Below are 25,160 nucleotides of genomic sequence, written 5' to 3' on the forward strand. Positions count from 1 at the left end.
TGAGGAGTCAACTTTGAGGACACAAAACCCATTTTAATTGTTCATTATGAAACCTGACACTGAGGAGCCGCACTGCAGAGTAAACTCCATCTCCTGGATCACCAACATTATAATAAGTAATGTAAAGGTCACAGACAGACAGCACACAGACAGCGCTCATGTCATCCAAGAACCATCATAATTTGCATTTGCAGAACTCATTCTGCACAATGTCAACTCTCATCTAATATAAAACTACCCTGTAATGGCACACTGCAGCATAATGGCCAATTTATGTCCATTCAGAGCCAAACTAAACCCACGGGGGCCTCCCTCGCACTGCATTAAATAACCAATTTGCAGCGAAAACGTCATTACGGGAATAGTTCCCCGCCAAACGATGTCATTACAGTAACGACAGCCACTCTAGCGTGGCGCGGCGGATAGATTTGGGCGCGCGCTGGCTAAAACATCAGTCATTCATTGTATTCCGAGTCCTTCATGCCCGGCTGCCCGACACCATGAAGTTAATGCCTCAGACGCCATTATGGAGGAAGTGCCTGCTGTCAGTCCTACTGTATAATCGCACTCCTGGCTTAATCGCTGCATATTTAAGCTGCGGTTTCACAATGGAAGCGTGAAGAATGAGCACGTCGCCAAACGTGGCTAATGTTAGCGAGTGTGTGCTGAGGCTGCCGCCGCCGCTGCTTTTTATTGTGTTATGGTGCCATTAACTCCCTGGGTAATCCCTGCAGGCGTCAATAAAATCTAAAACTTAAATGACACGGTTAATCACGACACAATTAGTGTGAGTCAAAAGATGAATCTGTGCAAGTGTGTAAATGAATCCACAAGCATGGTTGGAGTGTCCCGCTGCTTTACAGCTGCTGTGCCTGTAATCATGTCAGTCAGTCGGGGCTAATCACCACACAGCGAGGTGTTCTTCTGCCTGCACGGGAATATTTATGGAGTGAAAACTCATTGTTTTATAACCTGGTATGTGAGAGACTGCAGGCTCTTTCTTTACTCCCACCCTGCTGCTGCTGCTTCAGTGATTAAAGAGGCAAATTAGAGGTGGAGGTGAAGCTACAGCAGCTACATATAAACGCACCTGAGCTCAGTGTGTGTGCAAACATCGTCGAGGTTAATGTTTGTGTCCTCTAGCTGCTCTGTGAGCATGCAGCTAACTACAGCGAGACAAATGCATTCAAGAAAACATTCAAGGTGTAATCAGGGATATTTTACTGAATCTTTCTAGACTGTTGCTCACAAATGTTTCCTGAAAGGCTGCTGAGATTTGAAACCCTCTAAACAGGTGCTGCTGGTATGAAATGACTGCAGGAGAAGCACTGGTTGTACCGGCTGCAGCTTTCACTTAACAGTAGCAGGAGTCAGGCAGCTTGTGCACGACCTGAAGGTTATCTGGTCTCATGTGGCACGAGACTGTAATCCATTACCTGACCAGACTCCAACACCTCAAATCAGAAGTGGTGGAAGGTTGGGCTTGAGGTTAGCAACCCCAACCCATAAAAAACAGACAGAACAGAAACTTTGATGAAAACCAAAAATTACAGAAGCCTGAAGAAGCAAGACTCTACAGTTTCTCAACATAAAGAGATTATATGACAACGTATGTGAAAAGTACCGTAGCACGGAATCAGTTCATTTAAACTGAACCAAACCAAGGTTACGGGTGAAAGCACCTGTAGACTCAAAAAAAAACCTGCAGCCTCTAATGTAGCTGCCATTAGCCATGTAAGCTAACAAGCTAATGTTTGTTTGTGCAGCATGGAGGAGCGTCAGCAACATGTTCACCAACGAACACTGAGCTGCACTCTCGTCGTTCATTGTCTGATCTCTATAAACAGATATTTGCATGAATACAGAAACTGCAGGCAACAGAAAAAAGTTTGATATCAGAAGAGTTCTGGTTTCTGTTTGTAGTCAAAGTGACCAATCAACATTTGAGGTGTCTTTGGTTGCATGCAGGTAATTATTCCATGTGAAGAGCAGTGCAATCTCATGTGAGGGCAATTTAGCTTTTTATTAGCTTTTTAAAAATGATCTGTGTTCAGATCCAGATACAATCTTCCTAACATACAGTCAGTGATCAACTTGTCCAGATATATTACTGAGTGATGCTGCAGCAGCGTCACTTGTGATTTCTCCCTCTGCAGATGAGTGAGTTAAGTTTATTCAGAACTAAAGTCATTTTCTTCACTCAGCCTTGTGTCTATATAGTTGGGGACAGTTTACTTACTGGTAACTCCCAAGACTTTTGTATTTTTCCTTACAAACCTCGTCCTTTGAGTATATCTCTAAAAAAAAGGCTGCTGTGGATCATATAAGATGTGATGCTTCTCAGCTTTGTTAGTTAGTCTCTCGTCATTCCTGTCAAAGACGCCAGCGTCGATTTTGACCCATGAAAACAGGTTTTAAGAGAAGCAAACTTTACAAAAATAGAACCTGAATTAGCTGTTTTTCCAATGCATGGATGCATGGAGCAGATCAAGATATCTTCAGTCAGAAAAACTGAAACAATCTGATGTTTGCTCACTTGCACGTTTGCATGTTTACAATTAGAAAGCGGTGTTAGACGTTGTCTCTCAACTCTAACTCCATTCTCACGTCTCATGTCGTCAATGACGAGCACACTGAAGAGGAAGTCTCTACTGAAAGCCCCAAAACACTGGCTGTTGCCCTCAGAGGCTAAATTTTTGTTGAATGATACCTGATGGGTTGTGAGATTGCTCCATTTTGTCCATTTATATTGAAATTAAATATTTTGAATGGCCAATTTTAACTTTTAACTTTAAATTTATATCTAGTGACTGTCTCTGTTGAGGTTTTGTTTTCTCTGCCTGTGTTTAACATCATGGTGAGTATGGTTCATTTTCGTGGAAGAAATGCCTCGTGACTCATCTGATATACAGATGTTAAATGAATGAACAAATCTGCATCGTAAAACTGTATTCAGATGAAATGAAGGTTTGCCTACATACAGTAGAAGAAGATGCTTTTAAGCTAATTGTCTTTAACTAACTGAATGAGGACACTCATTTAGCATTATTTGAGTCACATGAGTTGGCATTTGGTTCTACTGTCCAAGCTAAAAGCAGCAGATTTTTCAGGAACACTCAACTTTAATCGAATTCAGCAGTCAGTCCATTTGACTAAACTACAGTTTCTACAGCGGGCTAATTTCTCCAGGACAGCAGCTCGCTGCTCTTTGGCTCTCAGAGCTCCACTCTTGTCTCTTTTTAACAGGTACTTTTCATTCTAGTCGTCTAACAAGGGCCTCATTTAGATGCCAGGTGAATGCAATTAACTCCTGTGGCAGAATACAAAACGAGCCGCTCTCAAGGCTCCGAGGACTCAGAGATCCACTGCTCTTTAAAAAAGCGCCCACGAACTTTGGTGTGTTTGGTTTTTAGAAGCTGCAGCTCTGTTCGGATCAGGACCGCTCGGCTACAAACCTGCAGAAAAGACACGGGACAACTCAAACACGACGATGTCAAACTGAGCCAGTGATTGACTTTGAAGAGGCTCAGATAAAGACTTCATTCAGACCGGATTAAGATGAGTATTTTATGGTATGTGGTGGAAAAAAACAACTAATCATTTATCTCACTGGTTTCTTCTTAATCCTCGTGATTCACTGTACTTTCCGCTGCGTGCTGACCCTGTTCTCTTCACCTTCTTTCCTCTTTATCACTGCTGACGTGATGCAGCCACTCGAGCTCACAACCAAGAAACATGAACTTCATGTCAAGTATCAGAAATCTCTATCTCAGCTCCATCCCGCTGTCTCTCTGTCCCCTCTCTGGCTTTAATCACAGTAATGCAGCTTATAGAGTCTTAATGGGATTCACTGCGTGGGTCTGCCGCCGCTCTGTGAATGACAATACGGCGGCTGGTTTACAAGCAGGACTCCTGACAGTCAGGTAGCAGCCGAGACGCAGCCATGAATACAGAACAGGCAGCGAGGCGAGGCGGCGCTTTGATCTGCTGGATTGTAATCTAGTGGAGGGTAATGATGTCAAACTGAGCGACGAGCTACTGTACAGCAACACGAGTCAATCGAGCGGTAATAAGCAAATTTCTTCCGGTTGAGTTTGAGCTCGTTAGCGGGTCGGGTCGAGCGGGGACGAGGCAGTTCCTCGGCCTCTCCCCGCTGCTCTCAAGAAAACTCAGGTTCTCTCCTCAGCTCTGATTTTATTTGTGACTTCTGGGAAATTGCCTCTCGCGGGAGGAGTTCGCCAGGTTTAAGGATTATTTAATAAATCTGCTGCACACCCGTCTGTAAGCTATGGAAGACATTTTCTACTTGAAGTCACTCAGAATTCTCACTTTTTGTGCAAGCAGATATAAACTGAAACAATGCTGCAACTGTTTTCCAGAGGAGGACTGACAGACCTCTGAGTGGGCGTTTCCCACAGAAACAGCTGACTGACAGCTGAGGGCCAACACTGAGAGGACCCACCACGCTGTTAAAGCTGCTGTAATCAACACTTTTGTTACGATGCATGAAATGACAGCGTGACAGTAACCCTGTTTCTGTCTAATTGTTAAGCAAAGTAAATTTTTGAAATGTTGCAAAAGAAAAAGTGAATAAGCTGGGTATCCATCAACTGGTTTGAAGCAAACACTAGGCTATGCAAATATACAAAGTGTAGTTTCAACAGACGTTGGCTACTTTAATAAGGTAGTAGAAGAAGTAAAGGTTGCAAACCGTAAACAAAACCAGGTATTTACTAACCGCCAAAGAGAAGAAGTACAGATACTTGTGTAAAAGAGTACTGATTCAACTTGTTTACTGCAGTAAAAAAAAGTCTAGAAGTCAAAAGTCATCCTCTGAAGGACATTTCTACTGACTCTGTCTCAGATTCCTGTCTTTTATGTTGTTTTTGTCTTTTTATGTCTTGTTACAGATTTTATGTAATTTTCATCTTGTCACGTTGTTTTCATGTTGTTGCATCTTATAAGTTGTTTTTGTCTTGTTACTTCTTGTTCCATTATTTTCATCTTGTTCCATCATTTTCATCTTGTTACATCATTTACGCTGTTTTTGTCCCGTTCTGTTATCGTTCCACTCATTCAGTTTGAAATCCGTCCTGATGTTGGGAAGGTGGAGTGCAATGATGCAAAATAAAAATGATTTTCTCCTGAATATATTAAAACTAAAGTGATGAGTCCGTTTTGAAATGTAAGGAGTAGAAAGTTTAGATATTTGTGTTCAAACGAAGGGAGTAACAGTAAAAAGTCGTCAGACGAATAAATACTGAAGTAAATACAGATACTTGAAATCAATGTCTCAAGTTTTTTTTAAAATGATGACAGAGATTCTTCTCGACAACCATCCACTCATGAGACAGTCTGAATGAGGATGTAATACCCCACCTGTCCAGTGGTGGTGCTGTCCAGTCCCCTCCACCAGGCTTTCATTGGGTTAAACATCACTTTGCACTGTGAACTCTCTCTGTCTCTTTCATAAAACCAGAAACAAGACGAGTTTTCTTACCGTAGGCGGAGTCGGCTGCAGACTCCTGGTTCCGTGTGGTCGCCAACACATCAGCTGCACGACAAACAACACAACCACAGTCACATTCTGCTGCATAAAAATACATTAATCCATTTAAAATTCTTATGATTTCATTTATTGTCCAGTTTACTGCCTGTATCATCGCTGTAGTGTTACAACCCACCGACTTTTACACCGTTTACACCTCATATTATCAGCAGTATTGTGGCTGTAAAATGCCAGGTTTATCTTACCGTGGCAGCTGTCTGGGTGAAACGAGTGGTCGCCCTCGATATCCTGTTCAAACCCCGCCCTGCAGCGAGACAGAGGAGGGGGAGGAGGAGGAGAGGGAAGAGAAAGAGAGAGAAGAATTTAACAAAACAAAGGAATAAAACATCGATTGAAGGACAGAACCAGACACAGCGCCTCGTCTCATGTCTGTTGCCGTGGGTTACCGTCTCCCGGGCAGTTAATCGATGATGTGTATCCAGATAAAGAGTTAAGACACCGTTAATTAGATTATGTCACATAGTTCATCTCCAGCTCATCATTTACTTTGAAGGATGAAGACTTTCAGAGGTCGACTGAGGAGAAAGAGACGAGAAATTCACCTTTTTTACTCGTCCAATTAGGGATAAAGGAAGGTGACACTTGTCGAATGAGGAGACAGACAGTGACAAGTGGCGCACGCAGGCACACACACACACACACACACACACACACACACACACACACACACACACACACACACACACACACACACACGCACAGCTCCAGCAGCAGTAAAGTGAAGCGGTGTAGATCTCAGCGCAGCTCCAGTAAATGAAGCCATTTACTTTCCTCACAGTGTCTGCAGCTGTCGGTTTGTGTCCCTGCTGTTTACTGTCTCTGCCTCTGTCACCACCGACGTTTCCATCTGACCTTCAAATCAATTTTAAAGGGGCAACAAATCAGGATTTTACTGCCACGCAGCACAACACCACTGCAGTATAACAGCAGTGTCAGAGATGAGAGACGGATTCTGTCTGCTGTAGTCCTCACTGCTCACCTGCTGAAGGCAACACAAACCAGAGAATATTTAAAAAGCTCTCTGAGGAATAATTCTGAATGATAGCAGCTTTATTTTCTGTGATGGCTGAGAGGAGGAAGGCTTTATTTCTAATTTCCCCAATGCAAACTCAAAACCTGCTCCATCTTTACCTGCTGTCCTGCTAAATTCACTATAATGTCCACTTCCACAGCACTAATTCCCAGAGGTGTAGACCGACTCGACAAAACCCCACGAGACTTGAAACTCGACTTAGACTTTAACACTTCACTTCGACTTGAGCCTTTTGACCTGAAAATACTTGATACCTTCATTTAAGTCCAAAGACAAAAAAGTTATTTTGAAAAGTGTGAATCCACAAATCAATTCTTTTCATTTCATTTTCTCAGTCAACTAACATCGACACTATTCACTCTCAGCAAGTCGACGCGTCATTCACCAGATCTGCTGTGTTAGAACCAATCAGACAGCAGAGAACTGTGAAGAACTAACGCAAAATGAGACCAAAGATTTTGTTTATGTACAAAAACAATGAATTACAGTTTGCAAAACGTGCAGGTCGAAAATTACAGACGGAGACACAACAACCTCCAACATCATTAAACTCGTGAACAGAACGACGAGTCTGGGACTTGACTTTGACTTGAGCAGGTTCGGGGTTCCTGCACCTTTCTAAAGTCAAATTTAAGCACTTTTCAAGCTTTTCCAGCACAACACAGCTGTTGTAAACAATATATTTATGTATGATTTTCATATATGCTCAAAATGAGTAGGCCCTGTTCCATTTCTTGATCCCCCCACAGCTGTATCTTATTTTGGTTCTCTAAAAGGTGAACTGGTCAGTCAGAGAGTGATTTATTATGTAAGGAATACAATTACAATGTCAAGCACTTGATTCAAAATTCAAGCACTTTTGAAACCTTGAAAACATTTCATTTAAATTCAAGTGTTTTCAAGGATTTCCAGCACCTGTAAGAACCCTGCAGGTATGAGAGGAAAGAAGAGAAAAACTGAGAAAGAGTCAGCTGACAAAAAAATTCCCTGACCCACTTTTGGATGTTCAGTTGGTTTGCAAAATGAAAGGCTGCAAGACAGACGCTGAGCTGGCTGACTAGTCAGTAATATTAGCTGATTGCTATGTCTTGTGTTGTCACACTTGCTTGATATTTGGCAGTTTTAGCAAAGTTGTTGACTCGCTAGGTTTGATTATGAGCTGGATCTAAATCCTTCAGCTTGTCAACAAATGCCTGTGCAAGTGCCAAATGCCAATTCTTGCAGAATGTTGCTTTAACAAATAGTTTTAGTTGCCTGAACTTAACCAGAAAGCATGAACATTTGTTGAAAATTCAAAAAGCTCATTTTGGGATTTACTGATAAAACCTGTATCTCGTGGTCATGAGGGCATGATTATCCACTTTTAATTTCATGTAAATCTGCCCAGCAGTTTTGGAGATATCTTCCTCAGTCTCTGACAGACGGACCAGCACCGCCGTCCTCGAGGAAAAACACCCACAAGCAAAAATCAAAAGTCTTTCAGCAATTATATTGAGTCGTTCTGGCAAAGTTCTTGTTTTTTCAGCGGCAGCCAGACTTGTCCATGACTCATTTTTCCATCCAAAGACTAAAACAAGAGATGAAACAGTTGGCGACGCTCCAATGAACCAACTTACAGTAACAAACCATCAACAGAAAGTTGGACGTGCGGTGATGTTTTCTGGAGGTGGACGGGTGTTTTCCCAGAGACATTTCAAAGAATGAACAGGTAGCCTTTTTTTCAAGCTGCTGTGCTCTGACACAGAACCATTCATCAGTCTGATCACGCTCTGCCCACGTCCTTATTTATTTAACAGGTTTCCAGCTCCGTTTATCACGTTCTCCCTGTATTGGCAAAAACATTTTCCACCTGCGTGATCGAGTGAGTGCATTTATTCAAACTTTTTTATTAAAGCTGAATCTCGGTTAGATAACGCTGATAAAATTACTTCACTGTTTGTCTTCACCTGCCTGACTTTGTCTTATTTTCACACTCAATAGCATCAGTCTTCTCGCTCTTAGTTGCACTTTGCTGTCTCTGTATTTATCACTTTCTCTTTTGCATTAATTGTTTTCCTCAACCTCCGTCCTTCTGTCCTCTTTCATGACTCCTTCTCTCACCCTTCTTTTCCGTTTTCACATGAGCAGATGCAGTGGTGTGATGTTGTGCTCGACGAGCATGGCATTGTTAATTCCTGCAAAAACCTCAGTTGATTTTAAAGTTGGCTCAGATTCCAACAGAACTAGTTCCTACGACATGTGCATAGTTGTTCTGAACGGCCACACAGGAAGGCGGGGTGGAAAACTGGTCGTCAGGGAGACTGGCAAGACGTGACATCATTTCAATATGGGGATAAAAAGTGACAGAAATAGTTGTGTGAAGAATGAAAACAGAGAGCTGAAAGAGAAGTTCAAACTCTGGCTTCTCCACGGTGGGACGTGGGTATGAATGTTGGATTATCAGTTTCAGAACAGGGGTTCCCAAAGCTGTTCAACCATCCAAAAAGCAGTTCTGAGGAAGCATATGCCAGCTCATGCTGTTACATAACTTCAGTTACTGTTTTGCAACAGAAAACCAATGAATTCTTTTGTGTTTCTCCACCTTTTTCTGCACCTCTGTCCACAGTGCACTTCTGGTTTGAGTTTGTCTTTCCTGGTTGGTCTCGGCTTCTTATTTCCAATGAATGACACAGCAATGTTTTAGTGTTCCTCCAGCTTTCTGGCGACTTCCTGCTTCATTCTATGAAAGTTGCTCACTGGCTGCATTCACCAAAGAGGCTTCTGTTTCTGGGTCCATGGAGCATGCTCAGTGGAGTCTTTCTCTGGCTGAGCTGGTGGAGTGCATGCTCTTTGGAGACTTCCTCTGACCAGGACAGCTGACTTCCTGCTGGCTCCTCTCACACATGACTTTCTAGACTTTCCAAATTTTATTGGAACGAATGGATTGAATTCTGAGTCATTCTGGGTTGTTTGTGAAAAAAATCAAATAGTAAAATGTATTTTTGGTCTGTTCAGTCAGCTTGTGGGGGGCAGCCCTGGCAGGTGCCCCTCTGGGGTAATTTCTGGAGTTGCCACCCCAGCATTATGTTTTGATATGCTGTCAAATTGGAGCAAGATGATCCACGTTTGGAGGGGGTGTATGGGTCAAACAAACACCAAGGAGAACGGGGTTCATTTCGAATGTTAAACCGATAATCAGTGTTGACTTGTCTTTAAAGGGCCAGTGCACAGGCTTCAGTGGCAGCGAGCGGGGAGGCTGTAGATTACAACAAACTCATCATCTGTTCCATCATGTAAGAGAACCACTGAGTCAGCACTGAAGTAGAGTTATGATTGAAGTTACGTGACTAACCAAGTAGTTTTTGGTCCTTTATTTTGAAAGTCTACCCAAACATGATATATTTATTATTGCTAACTTCTGCATGTGCAATTTTGAAATACCAGAGAGGCAAAGCCATGTTCCTGGACCACCATGTGACTCACTATGGAAAAATATAAACTGAAGATACATTATTAATCAATTTTTGAAGAAAAAAGCTAAAATTCTCTGATTTCAGCTTCTTACATGTGAGTATTTTCTGGTTTCTTCACTCCTCTCCGACAGTAAACTCAATGAAACAAGACATTTGAAGACGTCGTCTTGAACACTCACGATCATTTTTCAGCATTTTCTGACAGTTTATAAACCAAACAACTAATCGATTAACTGAGAATATAACTGACAGATTAATCAACGATGAAAATAATAATAATAGTTAGTTGCAGCCCTTACCAGGTCCATAATGAAATGATTCCTCCAGTTTTTATATGAAAGAGGCTGGTCTGTCCACAGCCTGAGTGGTAAATGTCTGCACCCTCTGGCAGAAGAGTGGAGGCTGCTGTAGCATCACAATAATGCCCATGAATAACAACCATCACATATGGCTGCACTGTCTGATTATTCACAAACTTTTGGCCGTGTAATGCATCATTTTTCCGTTTCAACATTCACAGACAGCAGCTATCTTCACTCAAATGTCTCCCCACATACAGCAGAGGAACTGCAGACCATAATCCCTGCAACACAAGAGGAGCCGTAGAACATTTCGATCACATTTAATGAACTCGACATGTTTTGGATTTATTATGAAACCGTTATGCTTTCCTCTCCCTGCTCACTCGCTCTATATTTACCTCTCTCAACCTCACTTATTTGCTAACTCCTCCGCCCCCTCAGTCACTCAATATTTATCTCCCTTATCACTCATTCCCTCTCTCCATCACCATCTATCCTCCGTCTCTCGAGCTACATTTCCACCAGCGTGGGCTGAGCTGTAAGTGAGGAGAGAGAACGAGAACGGGAGGAGGTCGCTGCGACGGAGAGTCGCTATAAATCCCGAACCCTCTCGGGCACCTAAACGCCTCGTTCATCTAGCGGGGAGCGACTTGGAGGAGGGGATGGAAATAGACTCAGTCAGTTATAAAATGCAGTCAGGTTATCAGACGCTGTTGTTGCTCAATTGTTATTTTCATGTTCTCAACAGTGGAGGCGTTAACAGCTTTCAAATGCTGTGAAATGTAACAACGGTGCAGAAACTTTCAGTTAAATGAGAGAACACATACAGGTTCTGTGCATTCCCATGATGCATCACTGCAAATGACATATGGGCTTTAATGAGCAGTTTGTTGCGGTGTGATCACAGTTCTCCTGTTCATAGACTGCCTTCGCCTCTTCACATATGAAGAGTCTGTGAAACTCGAGACTCGAGACTTATGTTGGACTTGACCCAAAATACTCAACACTGGTTCAGTGTGAAGAGAGACAGACAACAAATTCAATCATGTTGTTTTTGTCAAAGATGTCACTGAATCTGTCATCAGTGTCCAAAATGATTTGAAACTTGATGTAAACCTCTCAAATGACTTGAGACTTGACTCTGACTTGCCCCAAAAGACTTGGATAGCTCAGCTTGGACTAAAAAATATGTTTAAGTCTAAAATCTTTTAGAAATTATTTGGACTGTGAAAAAGATGTATCAAATGACTTAAGACCTGACTTGCACTTGTCTCAAATAGCTTCATCAAATGACTTGAAACTTGGTATGGTCTTATCAAAGCTGACCTGAGACTTGACTCCAAACAGCTAAAGTAGGACTAAAAATGAAGATTTTGTTTTTTACAAGTAAAAACTTTAGCAAATTATTATCCTTTGCCTTGAAAAAATTATCAAAAGACTTGACACTTGCTTTAAAATAACTGATTCAAATGACTTGACACTTGAACTAGATTTGACTTGAATGACTTGGGACTTGATTCAGACTTCGGACAGTAATGTTGCCGTTGTCAAAAAAGTCATTAAATCTGTTGCTAAAGTACTCAAGCCTTTAAAATACTTGAGATACGACTAGAATGACTTGAGACTTGTATTATTTAAAGCAGTCATTCCCAAACACTGGCTCGTGGCCCACAGGTGGGTCACGGGAGCTTTTTTTTGGGGTTGCCAATTAAATAAAAGATTATGGAAGAAAATCTGCAAATTAATTTTCTGTTGTCTTTTACTCCTATAATTTTATTTTTGGACATTTGAGGACGTCGTCTTGGACTCTGACCAACATTTTCTGATATTTTATGGACCAAACAACTGATCGATTAGTGGAATAATTATTGCCAGATTGATCACTAGTTGAAAAATATCTCCAAACGTGAAAACAGGTGGATGCACGGACGCACATGTTTTGATTTGGGTCAGGATGGTTTGTCATTTTAAAAAGTGGGTCTCCAGAATAGAGGTTGACTTAAAGGACCTGTGTGTAGGATTTAGTGGCATCTAGTGGTGAAGTTATACATTGCAGTTAACTGAATACAGCTCCCCTCACCCTCCCCTTCCTGTCAAGCATGTAGGAGAAGCTCTGGTTGCAGCGAAACCCACAAAAATCGTGAAAGGTCGCATCTACCCACTTTGAAACAAAGTGTTTCCACCCCGCAGTTAAAAATAAATAAATAAATGAACGAATCGCCCACTGATGATAAATCAGTGGAGGACTGTAACATACAGACATGAGATCATAATTAATCACAACAACAAACACAATTCACAGACAACAATCATATTTCACACAACCTTTACAGGTCCTCATCTGTTAAACTGAATTTTTGCATTTTGTGTTTTAACAAATGACCGACGCTTTTGTTTTGGTCTCTTTAATAAATGTTCTCACTTTTCATCCCTGTGTTCAGCACACACACACACACACACACACACACTCACACACTCACACACACTCACACACACACACCATCAAATTAACAGGCCCTTTCTCTCTCCCTGCCTCATTATAACAGCTATTATTCCTTCATCATCTTCCCACAGTCAAACCTCTTATCTCCAACACTTTAATAACTTCTCCAAATCTCACCTGTGGGTGTTAAGCAACTGCCGCCGTCTCATCAGACCTGCGGGGTCGAGTTTACGACCGCCGCCGGAGCAGGAATATCACTGCTGTCAGGTTTAAACTCGTGTAACGGCTCACTTGGTGCCAGGAGAGGCGAGTTCACCGAGAGCGACGTGAAATGAAGCGATTCAGGCGTCTGCAGCTCGGATACAGTCTGAATGTTAGTCTGCTGTTCCTCCACAGGTAAAGAACTGTTCATGTTTCTAAGTATTATTGTCAGAGACGTTTAGGATCACTCTGCTGGTCATAAGACAACAGAATAACAAGACTGAGCAAAATAAAATACAAAGTATTATAAATTATACATGTTTACATGGTGTAATGGAAGCAGCTCTGATCCCAAAGCAGAAGAAAACAGGACAAAACTTTTTGTTTTAAGGACGACAGCAAAGAAAAAGCACTCATTCTTAAGAACTAAGACAAAACTGGATTTTGAGGAGGTCAACCTGCAGGTGATTCATTTTTTTTTATCCACTATGTCTGATTTGACATTTTTACACCTGTTTTATCAGCAGGTGTTGTTAGGTTCAGATTTTGAAGCTTTTAACACATATTTAAATTGTTTGAAGTTGAACTCTTGACCGGACGAGGCTGCTTTCAGGCACTGACCAAATTTCTATATTAAATATATAAAAATACACCAAAACATTTCATAAATTACAAATATTTCATATATATGAATACTTAAAGAATAAATTTTAACCCAAAAATTGGAAGTAAAGTGTTGGTATTAACCTTTGGTGATTTCTGGAACTTTCTAGTGTTCAGTTTTTTCACCTTTATTTATTCAGGGGACGTTCACTGAGGACCATGCTGTCTTTTTCAGGGACACCCTGATTATAAACAAAACCAGCACTTCAGAGGGAACTTTTCAACATTTTGTTCTCTAAAAGGGCACTTTATGGGCACTTCAGGGCCATTTTTCCACTGGAAGGGCACTTTAGAAAACATTTTACACCATTTTGTCGAGTGGAGGAGAACTTTACCACAGTTTGTCTGCTGGAAATCCACTTTAGACAGAACATTTTCATGTTTTATCTGCTATATGGGGGGAATGCCCGTCTCTTGCTCGTCCCTTGAGTCCAACAGTGTCCTGCTGTGTTGGACTGTGTGTTTGGATTATTTAACTGAAGATGTCAGTGGAATATTGAATGAAGTTTTCTTACTTTTGGAACAAAACCTGAAAATTAAACTTTCACTTTGTGTCTGAGTCTTCATCGCTGTGTGAGAGCAGGTGTCTTCATTTTCGGGACGAACGTCTTTGTTCTGAAACAGATGCTTCGGTGTGTGTGTGTGTGTGTGTGTGTGTGTGTGTGTGTGTTGCTAAAGCATCTGTCGCTCTACCTTCGGATCAACTTGAACACCACAGACACACACTATCTCTGACACACACACCCCCACACGCAGACAGTCTCCAGGGAAACGTCTGAGTCGCTGCCACGACAACAGAGTCCATCTGGTCTGTTTGTCCCTCATCTTTCTCTCCTCTGCTCCCACCTTCTTTTCTCTCCATCCCTCTCTCTTCCTCTCCACCTGCCTCCTCCTCCTCCTCCTCCACTTTCTGCTTTCTACACCCACCTCTCCCTCCCTCCCTCTGTCTGTCTGTCTGCTCAGCTGAAGTTAGCTGAAGTTATGTAAGCCGTTAAACTTCCCGTTTCTCTCTGTCCTTCCTTCACCCTCCATCCCTCCATCTTTCTCTCTCTCCTTGGAGGAAACCTTCCACTTATCAGCAGAAGTTTCAGGGGAGATTTTCAGTTGAGTGAAGCTCTGAATAATATCCACTCTGTATTTATGCGTCTATCAGCTGTATGAGGTCAGGCTGCGCTGGTTTTACACACTCGGTTTGTTTTCTAGAACGTCTGATTGGTTCCAGAAACCTCAATTTCGGACGATCTGGTTTCAAATGTGTTAAAAATTCAGCTGCAGAAAAAGCTAAAATGTGGGTCGTCTTTCTGTCCCTGCAGAGTGAGGACGGCGCAGATGCAGGACAGGGACAGGGACTGGGACAGGGACTGGACTTGTATTGTGTCTGAAGGTTTGACGCTAACAGGAGCAGATCACATGCGGGACGAGACACGGCGAAGACTTGCACCGCTGTGATGTGATCTTCGCTGACGCTAATGGAGGATAATCACCAAACTTGGTCAAACTTTGCTGCACTTCGCTGCAGAGCACACAGGACAAACACTTTGACTGCTCTCCCAGCAGCCTCTGGGACGTAACAAACACCCGTTTTCACACACACACACACACACACACACACACACACACACACACACACACACACACACACACGTTACAACACATGATGATGTTGATTAAAGGCAACGATGTCTGCTGGTGAATTACACGTAACCTCGAGACTTTTAGAAGCAGAGAAAAAGAAGTAATCTTCTCTTCACTACTGAAAACCTCCTCAGGAAGGTCGCTCACGTCTCTGAATCCATCTTCTTCTTCCTCACTCAAATCTTTCTGCTCTGCTCGCTTTAATGACGCTCTCAGTTATAAATCCGTTCCGTCTCCCTGCCTGAAACTCATTTTCTTCTTCCTTGCGTTACCTTTTCACTTCTCTTGCTCACATATTTTCTCTGTCATCACTATGATCTCATCATTATCCTTCAGAATCAGCAAATGTTAGCATGCTAACATGTTGAATTAAGCTGGTGAACATTTTGACTGGACAGCACCAAAAAGGATTACAGACGAAACCCGATTAAATTGTGGTTTAACTTTAAATTATGTTGCATCAAACTGTTCAACTGGCTTAAAATAAAGATTAAATTTAAACCTCTCATTAAACCTCAAATTAGTTTTTACTATAAACCTGAATTAAATTTAATTCTGATGCACTAAAATTTTAAATTAACTTAGAAGTCACTTTGTTGACTTTTTAGCTAGCAAGCAAACTCCAGCCATCATGAGAAGTCGGGCTAACAGGCTAACTAACTTTTTGCCAGGTAGCAAAGAATGTAATGTTTTGTCAATCTTTTAGCTCGCAAGGAAACAATAAAGTTTGTTAATTTTTTATAGCAAAGTAGCAAACACTACACTTTTTTTTTTTAAAAAGTAATCTCTCTCACCTATTTTTATTTTTAACAAGAATATTATACATATATATCAGTATTATTGTATAATAATGTGTAAAAATGTACTCAAATAAAAGTAAAAACTAGTACTTATACTACTAGAATTAGTACTTAACTGTTACATTATGAAAATTACTTTAAACAACTTCAGGTAGTTTGATCAGTGGCCCTGTGCTTCAAACCATGCAGTACACTGTCAGTACCACTGTAGTGTCAGGTTTTCAGGTACAAGGCTCTGCGATAAAGTTAGCAAAATTAAATATGCAACGTCCGGGTACACTTCCAAAATAATGGCACAAAACTACATGGGTTCTGGAAAAGATCATGGTTTGGGTTAAAATGATTAGTTTGTTAGTTATGCATGTTAACATACATAATTATCTTATATTAAAAAAAATTCTGTCACAACCCGACCAGAACCAGTCCCTCATTAGCATATCTCATCCCAAAGCTTCCCTCTATGTATCAAACAGTGGGAGTTTTCAGTGACAGGAACAATACATGAGTGGAATCTGGCAACGACTAAAAGATCTGAAAAGATCTCAGCTGTAATCTAGAGCCAGTGTTTGGTTTGTCCTTTCTGGGCTACTGTAGTAACATGACGACCCAACATGGATGTAAAGGGCTCACTCTGAGGTAACAAAAACACAATAATTTGTATTTTCAAGTGATTATACACAACTGAAAACCTACATGCAAATATTATACATCATTTCTGTCATATTCTGACAGTTGGTTCCTATAAATCTGACACGCTGGACCTTTAAGTGCCAAAGTCCTCAACTTCCTCCCAGTGAATTATGTTTCTTTTCTGGCAAATCAACTTGGTGGTAAATACTTATTCTCAGTATTTTGTGGGAGACAGAGTTGACATTTTGATTGTTAAAAGACAGAAGAGGACGACAAAAGAGAGAGACAATAGACGACAAAGCTGTGAAGCTATAAATCTGTTCCCTTTTAAAGCCGGTGAATCCACTGAGGCTCATAGCCAGTTTATCAGAGGCAGAACTGACCGAGACCGAAGAATAAATCATTTCAACACCATCGAGACAGAAAGTCAGCGTCCAAACCTGGAAGAGAATTAACTGATGTTTTTTTTGTATCTGTCTGTTTCTGGGTGTCTTCCTGCTTGTTTTACTTCCTCTTCCTTTACCTCTGACACAGATATCTCCATCTGAGGATTTTTTTTTTTTTTTTGGTAATTCTCCATCTCTCATCTTTGCTCGGCTTCTTCTTTCCTTTCCACCTCTTGCATCACGTCTTCGCCTCCCTCTCCGTTTCCTTCCCCGTCTCTTTTCATCACCGCCGGCTGATCCTGTCCATTTTAATCTTCCTGCAGCGTCTTCTCACTGCACCGTCTGCACTCTGCTGCCGTTTGTATTAAATAAAAAACAGTTGTCTCTTCTGCTGCTGTAGATATTATTGTTTCCTCTGTGAATGTGTGGAGGTGTGTGTGATTTTCTGAAGTTAGAAAACAGCATTTCGACGGTGTCTTGTGGCCTTTTTCAACACTTTTCCAGCTGAACTGAGACGTCGCTGTTCCCTTTTCCTCTGTAGCTCACTAGTTTCTGATTATTCATTATTTTATATATATTGTTTTTAGTAAATTGTAAATCTGAGTTACTTAAACCGTGGGTTGGGTATCTTTTGGCCTTTAAATGAGTCTTATTCCAATTACCTATGTGCTTCATAATGATTCTTGATTCCAGTTCTTTCAGGTTCCTCCTGCGCTCTGCGCAGAGTTGTGTGAAACATTAATGATCACAGATAAACATTACCAGCAGAAACACTGAGCTAAGCTAATGTTAGCTATGGAATTGTGACGACGGTGGTTTCTGCCAGATATCATCTAAGTTTATGTAGCTTTAGTAGCTTACATTACCATGTAGCTGTGCATTTGCAGTCATTGTATACAGGAGAACTGGCATTAGCTGGTTAGCTAGCTAGAAGGCCACAGCAGGCTAGCTGTTAGCTTCTGCAGCTATCATCTAAAGCTAAAACTGGGGCTAGCACTGCCCGCCTACCTCTACCTGCTGTCCACTAAATTTTAAAAAAGGCACTAGAGTCCCTTAATAAGCCCACACTGTTTAAGTTTATAAAAAATGGTGGCAGATTATTGGCAAGATAATCAGCTAGCTAACACCAATTAGCAACATGATCACTACGTGCTTCAACAGGGACTAGCAGGTACAGCTGAGCTCATGTGCCGAGTCCTAAACATAATCTGAATCACGTTTGTTTAAAAAAACAGAATAGATGTGACAAAGAAGAAACAGAGACAGAAGAAACCCAGAAGACGTCATTTCTGCAGGAGTGGAGCTCCGTGTCATTGGACGTTCACACTGACCACTAATACGATGGAAAACGAAACTGCTGCTTTTGGAAAACTTCCAGAGGGACCGACACGTTACAGCCGCACCACCGTCCAGCTCAAAGACTTCTGTATGAAAACCAGCTCTTTTATTTCAGAACCCATCCAACACCAACCTAAACTAAACTGAAGAAACAAGACGGAGCTCAGGGACCAGCGCAGGCGAAGTCCGGTCAGCGCGACCTGCTAACTGCTAGCCTATTATTCAGCAAGCTTACACACCTAGCTGTCCTTGAAAACCAGCCCAGCCACTGAAGGCAAAGGAGTTATTGGAAATTTATCACAAGTTTCTGCAGGAATCAGGTTTTCACCATCTGAGGGGACGCACACAGACATCTTCATCTGAAGAACAGCCAATAGGAACACCGTCTCTCTGTGACTGTTCTCCCATCAAGGCCTGCCTTCTCTAAAGCCTGAAAACAAAGCCAAGAGGAGGATTACTTGAATTACGAGATGCTGTAAGGTTATTATGGATTTTTTTTTGCCTAACAATCTGTGCGGTAAAAAACTTTATTTACCAAAATCCATCTGGTTTTATGTGGCTTCTCTTTCCCCTCTGGAGCTGCGCTGTAACAACTCTATAAACTTTTCTTCTATTTCAGACTCTGGTTTCTTACTTTTATCTCCTGCTCACCTTCTGCCCTGTTTCTGCCTGATAAACCTTGAAAACAGCTTTCTCTATGTTGCAAGTCAACACAAATTTAACTTCTTCACATCCTGATAAACTTCATGAAAACAGAGGCAATCTTTGCTTTCAGTTTTATTCTCACCTCGCAGCCTTTTTACTCTCCGTGCTCATAATCACAGTAAAGATTCTTGTTTCTACTGTGTGAGAAATGTTCTTCTACAACAGTTTGCATGAAAAAATGCTGGAAATTAACTTTAAAACGTTAAAATGAACAAATGAGCTGAAGCCGAAGCCTCAGCTGAACTCCTCTGACCAGCAGTGGATGAAAAGTTGAGTCTTCCACAGAAAAGACACACGGCCCCTCGGAGGCTCGTCGAGCTCATCGATCGATGTGAAGAGACACATCAAGAGGAGACGGGCGAACACAAAGAGCTGTCAGCTGAGGAGAACAGCACATTCAGACTGAGAGCGGATCTATACAGGGATTATGTATGCCTGCTGGAATATTTGTGTTTGACATTGATTGTTTTCATGTCTGATGGAAGTCGAGAAGCGCAGAGACGCGCTCGATTTATAAAAGACGAGCTGAAAATCCAAAGAGTCCTGTTGAAGCGGTGAGCGGGGCTCTGCTGTGGATCACAGCGACTCAAAATGACTCAATCTAAGAGCTTTCAGCTACAATCCAAAAGATCCTGGAGGTGTCTAACCCTCATTTAGATTTATGGAGGGCATCAGCTTGAACTATTTCACTGTTCCACTTCAGAATCTCCTACTCGTTAACAAACAAAAACTCACTTTCTCACTAAAAAGCACTGTAGGCATCTTACACTAAGATACCATTTTATTTACTGTTCATTGTTTTGATCTGATTTTTGTTTCCTATAATTTCCCTGGACTGGTACATTGATATTTCCTGAGGTCATCTCTCAGCTGGCTGGTTGTGTTTTAAGGGCTGGAGGGTTGAGTGCTCGCTGGTGCCTGATTCAGCATCTTTTGGAAAACCAGGAGCGTTTTCTGGTGCAGATTTACGTTCAGAAACAACTCTACCTGTGGGGAATTTTTGGACTGATGACGTGTTTGTTGACCATTGTGTGTTTGTTGTATCTGTTTTGTGTCTTGGGCCTCCTTCTAAAAGCTTTAAGTAGCGTATTTCTTTGTTTTCTGATGTATTTGTTGAATTGCTCATGCATTATTTTTGATATGTGAATAAACTGAATTGAAGAGCAATTTGCGGTTTGGTATCTTGCCCAAAGACGACCTCAGCAGGCAGAGCGGAAGAGTCGGGCATCGAACCACCAACCTCTTGTGTGTCTCTTCTGCTCTGCCTCCTGAACAACTCTTAACCCCTTCATGTCAGGCAACGCTGTCCTTTCCACCCCGAAACACTGCAAAGTGGAGATTAGAGGCTAACAAGTTTTCCAGTTTTCCATTTTTTTCCAGTGGGATTCCTGTGGGACAGGAGTCTGTTTCATTATTGATCACAGGATTGAGACGGGACAAGAAACGAGAGCTGGAATCATAATAACAAGAGGTCCTTTTTTTGCAGGCGTTTGACTGTGGATTGACAGAAACCGGATCAGACAGGAGACATTCTGTCAGGAGTGAAAATCCACTCCCAGTTCATCTTCTAGTAGGGGCGTCACTTTCCATTAATTTTGTATTTGACAGCTCAACGCAAATCTTTCAGAAAGAAAAAAAAAGAAAACACAACGCATGACATGAAATTTAAGGGCTGTCTCTTGTCCCCGTGTCTCCACCACACGTCACAGAGCGAGCTTACCCAGCTACAAACACTGCTGGTTACAGACTCCACAGTAACCTGCATTCAAGCCATTTTGAAGCAACGGCTGTGTGCGTCCTCAGAAATGACACGCAAATACAAACACGTGGTCAACAGCAGTATATGTCCAGCCTTATAGTTTTTATTTACATGACAACACATGGACAACAATTTTTAAACAACGGAAATACTACTTGATTTTTTTTTACTTTACTCCCCTGATACTTTGCCTCACAGTAACCCGCCTGCTTCCAGCTGCTACCTGAGGCTGCTGTTGCACACTGAAGTCAAGACGGGAAAAACAAAGTCATTTTCTCTACAAAGTCTCCTTTAAGTTTGTGTCAAACTGCCAAAAATGAGCCAATGAGATGCAGCGAAACTTGGTGTTCCTCTGTCTCATAATGCTGCCTCCAGCAGGCCCATGGTGAGGAAGAATAGCAAAGCTCTCTGTTCCTTTACTTTATATTCATGTAATAAAGTAAATACAAAAGTCAATTAGATGACAATCTGCATGAGAAATAAAGAAAAACAAGACAATTATAATAATCATCTGCTTATATTGGAGCATTGTGTCAAGTTTTTCACACCATTATACTTGTATAACCGGTGTGACAATGAACATCTTGAATCATTATAAGAGCTCTCTAGTGCATTTTTAGTTACTTAGCCATTTTTTCTAAATGTGTCTCTTCACAGTATGGTGTGATACCATATGTGCAATACTAATTTCACTCATTTTAATATAACTTTTTCCCCTATAACAGTCAAATTTATCTGTGGAACAAACACTTGTTGTTTTCTTTGCATGTCTGACATAAGTAACTGTTGAATTTAAACTTATCTGCATGTCATCAAACCCCCTAAAGCTCACAAAGCGAGTGTTGTTCGTCTGATGAGTGCAAATTAGAAAGCTGATCAGGAAAAGTCCCGCCCATCACACTACTCATCGGTCCGAGTGAGAAACGAGTGCTGCAGTTCACTCAGTGGATGATCAGCATTCAAGTGCACATCTGCCACAGAGGGAAGTGGAGATGCCCAGACACAAACAATGACACAAATATGGCCAGTGTTGATAGTGAAGCAGGATTGGAACCACAAATATATTTTTTGGCCAAAAATGGTGTAAAATGTATCTAATGTGCTTGTTTTCTTTTCCCTGTTGCACCAGACACGTACCAAACCCTGATCCCAAACCTTTAGGTACAAATTAAAATGGTTACACCTCTAATTTTGCATGTAAATATTGCACATTTGGGAAAAAGGTAGTCAGTAATTTAAAGTTTGGATGGTCTGTAGTTAATGGTCCAGAAGCTGCAGCAGAGCGGCTCTACGTGCTTTTTTAAACTCCCAAATGCTTTTAAATTCAAGACACGAGAGTCGAGCCTGAAGATGAAATCCCCCGTGTTTCTGTGCTCGAGTCCATCAATATGCCGAGACAAGATGAGATTTTAGCAGCACACACACACACACACACACACACACACACACACACACACACACACACACACACACACACACTGCAGCCAGTAGCTTGTGATATCAAATGTGTTCCCTCGCGCCGCCTTCCAATCAATAACTCCAAAGTGTCAGGTAGCTCGCGCCCACTCCACAACACTTCATGACAATCGATCTGTGGCCGAACCTGACGCTTTATTCCGCCGTTCCCCGCTTCCCTCCACGCTCCCCCTACAAATCGAAGCAATATTATTTTCATATTTGTCTCTCGGGGGAGGGGTTGTTTTAATCCTGGGAGAGCCGCCGAGCGTCTGCAGCCTCCTCGTCTGTAAATATCATCAGTTATGAAGGCGACAGCCACACAGAGAGCTGTTTTTCTGTCCGCCGCTGCAGGAGACACTAACTAACCACATCATGGAGTCCTCCTAATGGCTGCATGAGTAAATGTGTGTTCAGAGATCTGTCAGAGTTTCAGCTACAGTGACTTATAATGAGGAGGACACAGTGGTGCAGCAGAGACGCCAAGGATCACAGGATGATGCTGTGACCACAGAGTATTAAGATGAAAGATCACTTAAAGTGTAAAACAAGCAGACTAAAAGAGCTTAAGAGCTTCTGGACATCACACACCTCTTTACTCTCAGAGATGATATCAACTCTGCTTTCTGTTTGGATCTTATTCCAAACCGTCAGGATGCTTTTACGCAGGAACCCGACAACGACACATCAGCCTGATGATGACCCGACCCGACAGACGGGGGGAGAAAAAGAGCAGCGTGTGCAACACTTTCTGGTTTTATCTTGTGTAGTGTGTCAATGCAACTTTCAGGACTAGAGTCCAGCTCATATTAGCTCTAGGGCCACAACTAGCCATTATTTTCATTATCGATTAATCTGCTGATTATTTTCTCGCTGAATTGATGAGCTGCTCTGACGAAAAATGGTTCATTAGTGTTTCCGAAAGCCCAAGATGATGTCCTCAAATGTCTTATTCTATCAGATACTTACTGTACAATAACACTGTCAGTAGTAACACAAGAACGAGAGGTGCACTTGCCTCAAAGGATTACGTTGCAGTCTGTTTCATAGCTGCCAGTTGAAGTGGGATATGGGACCAGTTCCAATACCTTTTATCATTTTGAGCCCAAATATGTAAAAACAAGGCATTACAAAGGTAGGTAACAAATTTAAAATGACCACAGTGCAAAGAAAATTAATCAGTGACTGTATTATTGCATGGATGAATTAGATTTATAAAACAGCTTCATGTTGGTGGTGACCTGCTGTAAATACTACAGGAGGATTCAGTGTGGAGAAGGAAACAGCCACAGGAGCCAATCAGAGCTGCATTCAGGTTTAGTCATTAGAAATGAGACGTGAGACTTTGAAAATGAAGTTATTCAAACTGCTGGATGTTTTATCAGGTTTCTACAAAGTGAAACGTCTCTGTGATGAACTGAGCATCAGGCAGCAGCTTCCAGCAGCAGCGGATTCACTTTAACTCACTCTGATGATCAGATGTAACACTAAATGACCCTGAGGATGTTTGCAGAGCCGCAGGATGAACTTTTTAACATGTGTCTTTGTGTGTCTTCTCCTCCCTCCTGTTTCTACTGCAGAGACGCTCAGAGGCTGCTGCTGCTCAGCTGGTCTGAAATGAAGCGACACCTGAGGTCGTCCTGCAGGGACGCCGGCTGTGATCTGCAGATCAGCGGCTCAGATCAGTGATGGAGAACCAGCCGGCCGTCTGAAAGAATCACGATCCCTCAGCTGAGCGTCTCCAGAGAAAACTGTTTCCAAAGATGATCATCAGCGTTTTCTCTGATCAGATCCGAGACGTCCGGCATGTAAACACCAGAACGCTCCATGTCTGCTTCATGGAGGACCGTCAACAAGTTGCTTTAACTATCAGTCCAATTATTTACAGAGCAGTGAAGAAGAGCATGATTCATTTCTGACTCAGTAATGTTTGTTGACCTCGATGAATTGTTCACTCAGAGTCCACAGCATTCTGGCTTTGCATCACAAACTTGACACTGCAGTGAATTTAGTGCATTGATCCTCATATATTTGCTCTTGACATGATCCAGGTGGCTCAGGTTTGTTCACCACAGGGTTTTTTTCATGATCCAAAGTCAGAACATAAGAAACAATATAAAGTGCTGTATTTTTGAGGCACTCCTACAGCAGTGACTATGTTTAAAGTACACTTATTTTCTACTATTATTCAGTAAATGAAAATATCCAGAATTTGATTTGGGTCTTGTAAACAGCACATTCCTTTTGGATTTTTCTATCTGGGATCTGCTGATATCCTTCAGGTTTTGGGGGATTCTTCAGACATGTATGCAGCACATTCAGAGTCTGCATCTCATTTGGAGTTTTTCAGCACAGTTTGCAACACGTGGCTTCTTCCTGTTTATGATCAGCTCTGTGATGTAAACAAATCAACAGGCCAGCAGTTTGCAAAGATACACAAAATAAAACCCCACATTTCAGGTCAGACGGAGAAACAACTTCTTTTAAACATGATTAATACTTGGATCTCAGCAAGCTTCGGATATGTGCAAATATCACAACGCCAACGTTTTTCAAGAAGCTTTTCTTTCAAATGAAAGAAAGAGTCTGTGTTTGCACAGACGAACACGTCCACCACCAGTGGAACATTTTTGAAAAAAGCAAAGACGTCCTTCAGTACTGCGTGTGTGAGTCTGAATCAAAGCTTCTATTGACCTAAATGTTCATTAAATATGTATCTGACACATCAGAATAACAGCTGTAGCTGCTAAATCATTATGAATAAAGTATTAACTAACATCTCCTTCACA

General features: G+C 41.7%; 1 protein-coding gene across 1 annotated transcript in view; it reads right to left on the reverse strand.

The window, feature by feature from the left end:
• Positions 1 to 25,160, reverse strand: part of LOC146313624 (semaphorin-6D-like) — a 93,919-nt gene that overhangs the window by 39,587 nt on the left and 29,172 nt on the right. Inside the window, exons 16-17 of the mRNA XM_084739561.1 lie at positions 5,755 to 5,813; positions 5,501 to 5,554 (exon numbers count right to left, since the gene is read on the reverse strand). Of these exons, the coding sequence (XP_084595687.1) occupies positions 5,501 to 5,554; positions 5,755 to 5,813 (113 nt within the window). The remainder of the gene's footprint in view (positions 1 to 5,500; positions 5,555 to 5,754; positions 5,814 to 25,160) is intronic.

The sequence above is a fragment of the Lutjanus erythropterus genome, chromosome 16, assembly GCF_056507025.1.
Source record: "Lutjanus erythropterus isolate fLutEry1 chromosome 16, fLutEry1.hap2, whole genome shotgun sequence".
In the NCBI taxonomy this organism is placed as follows: Eukaryota; Metazoa; Chordata; class Actinopteri; order Lutjaniformes; family Lutjanidae; genus Lutjanus; species Lutjanus erythropterus.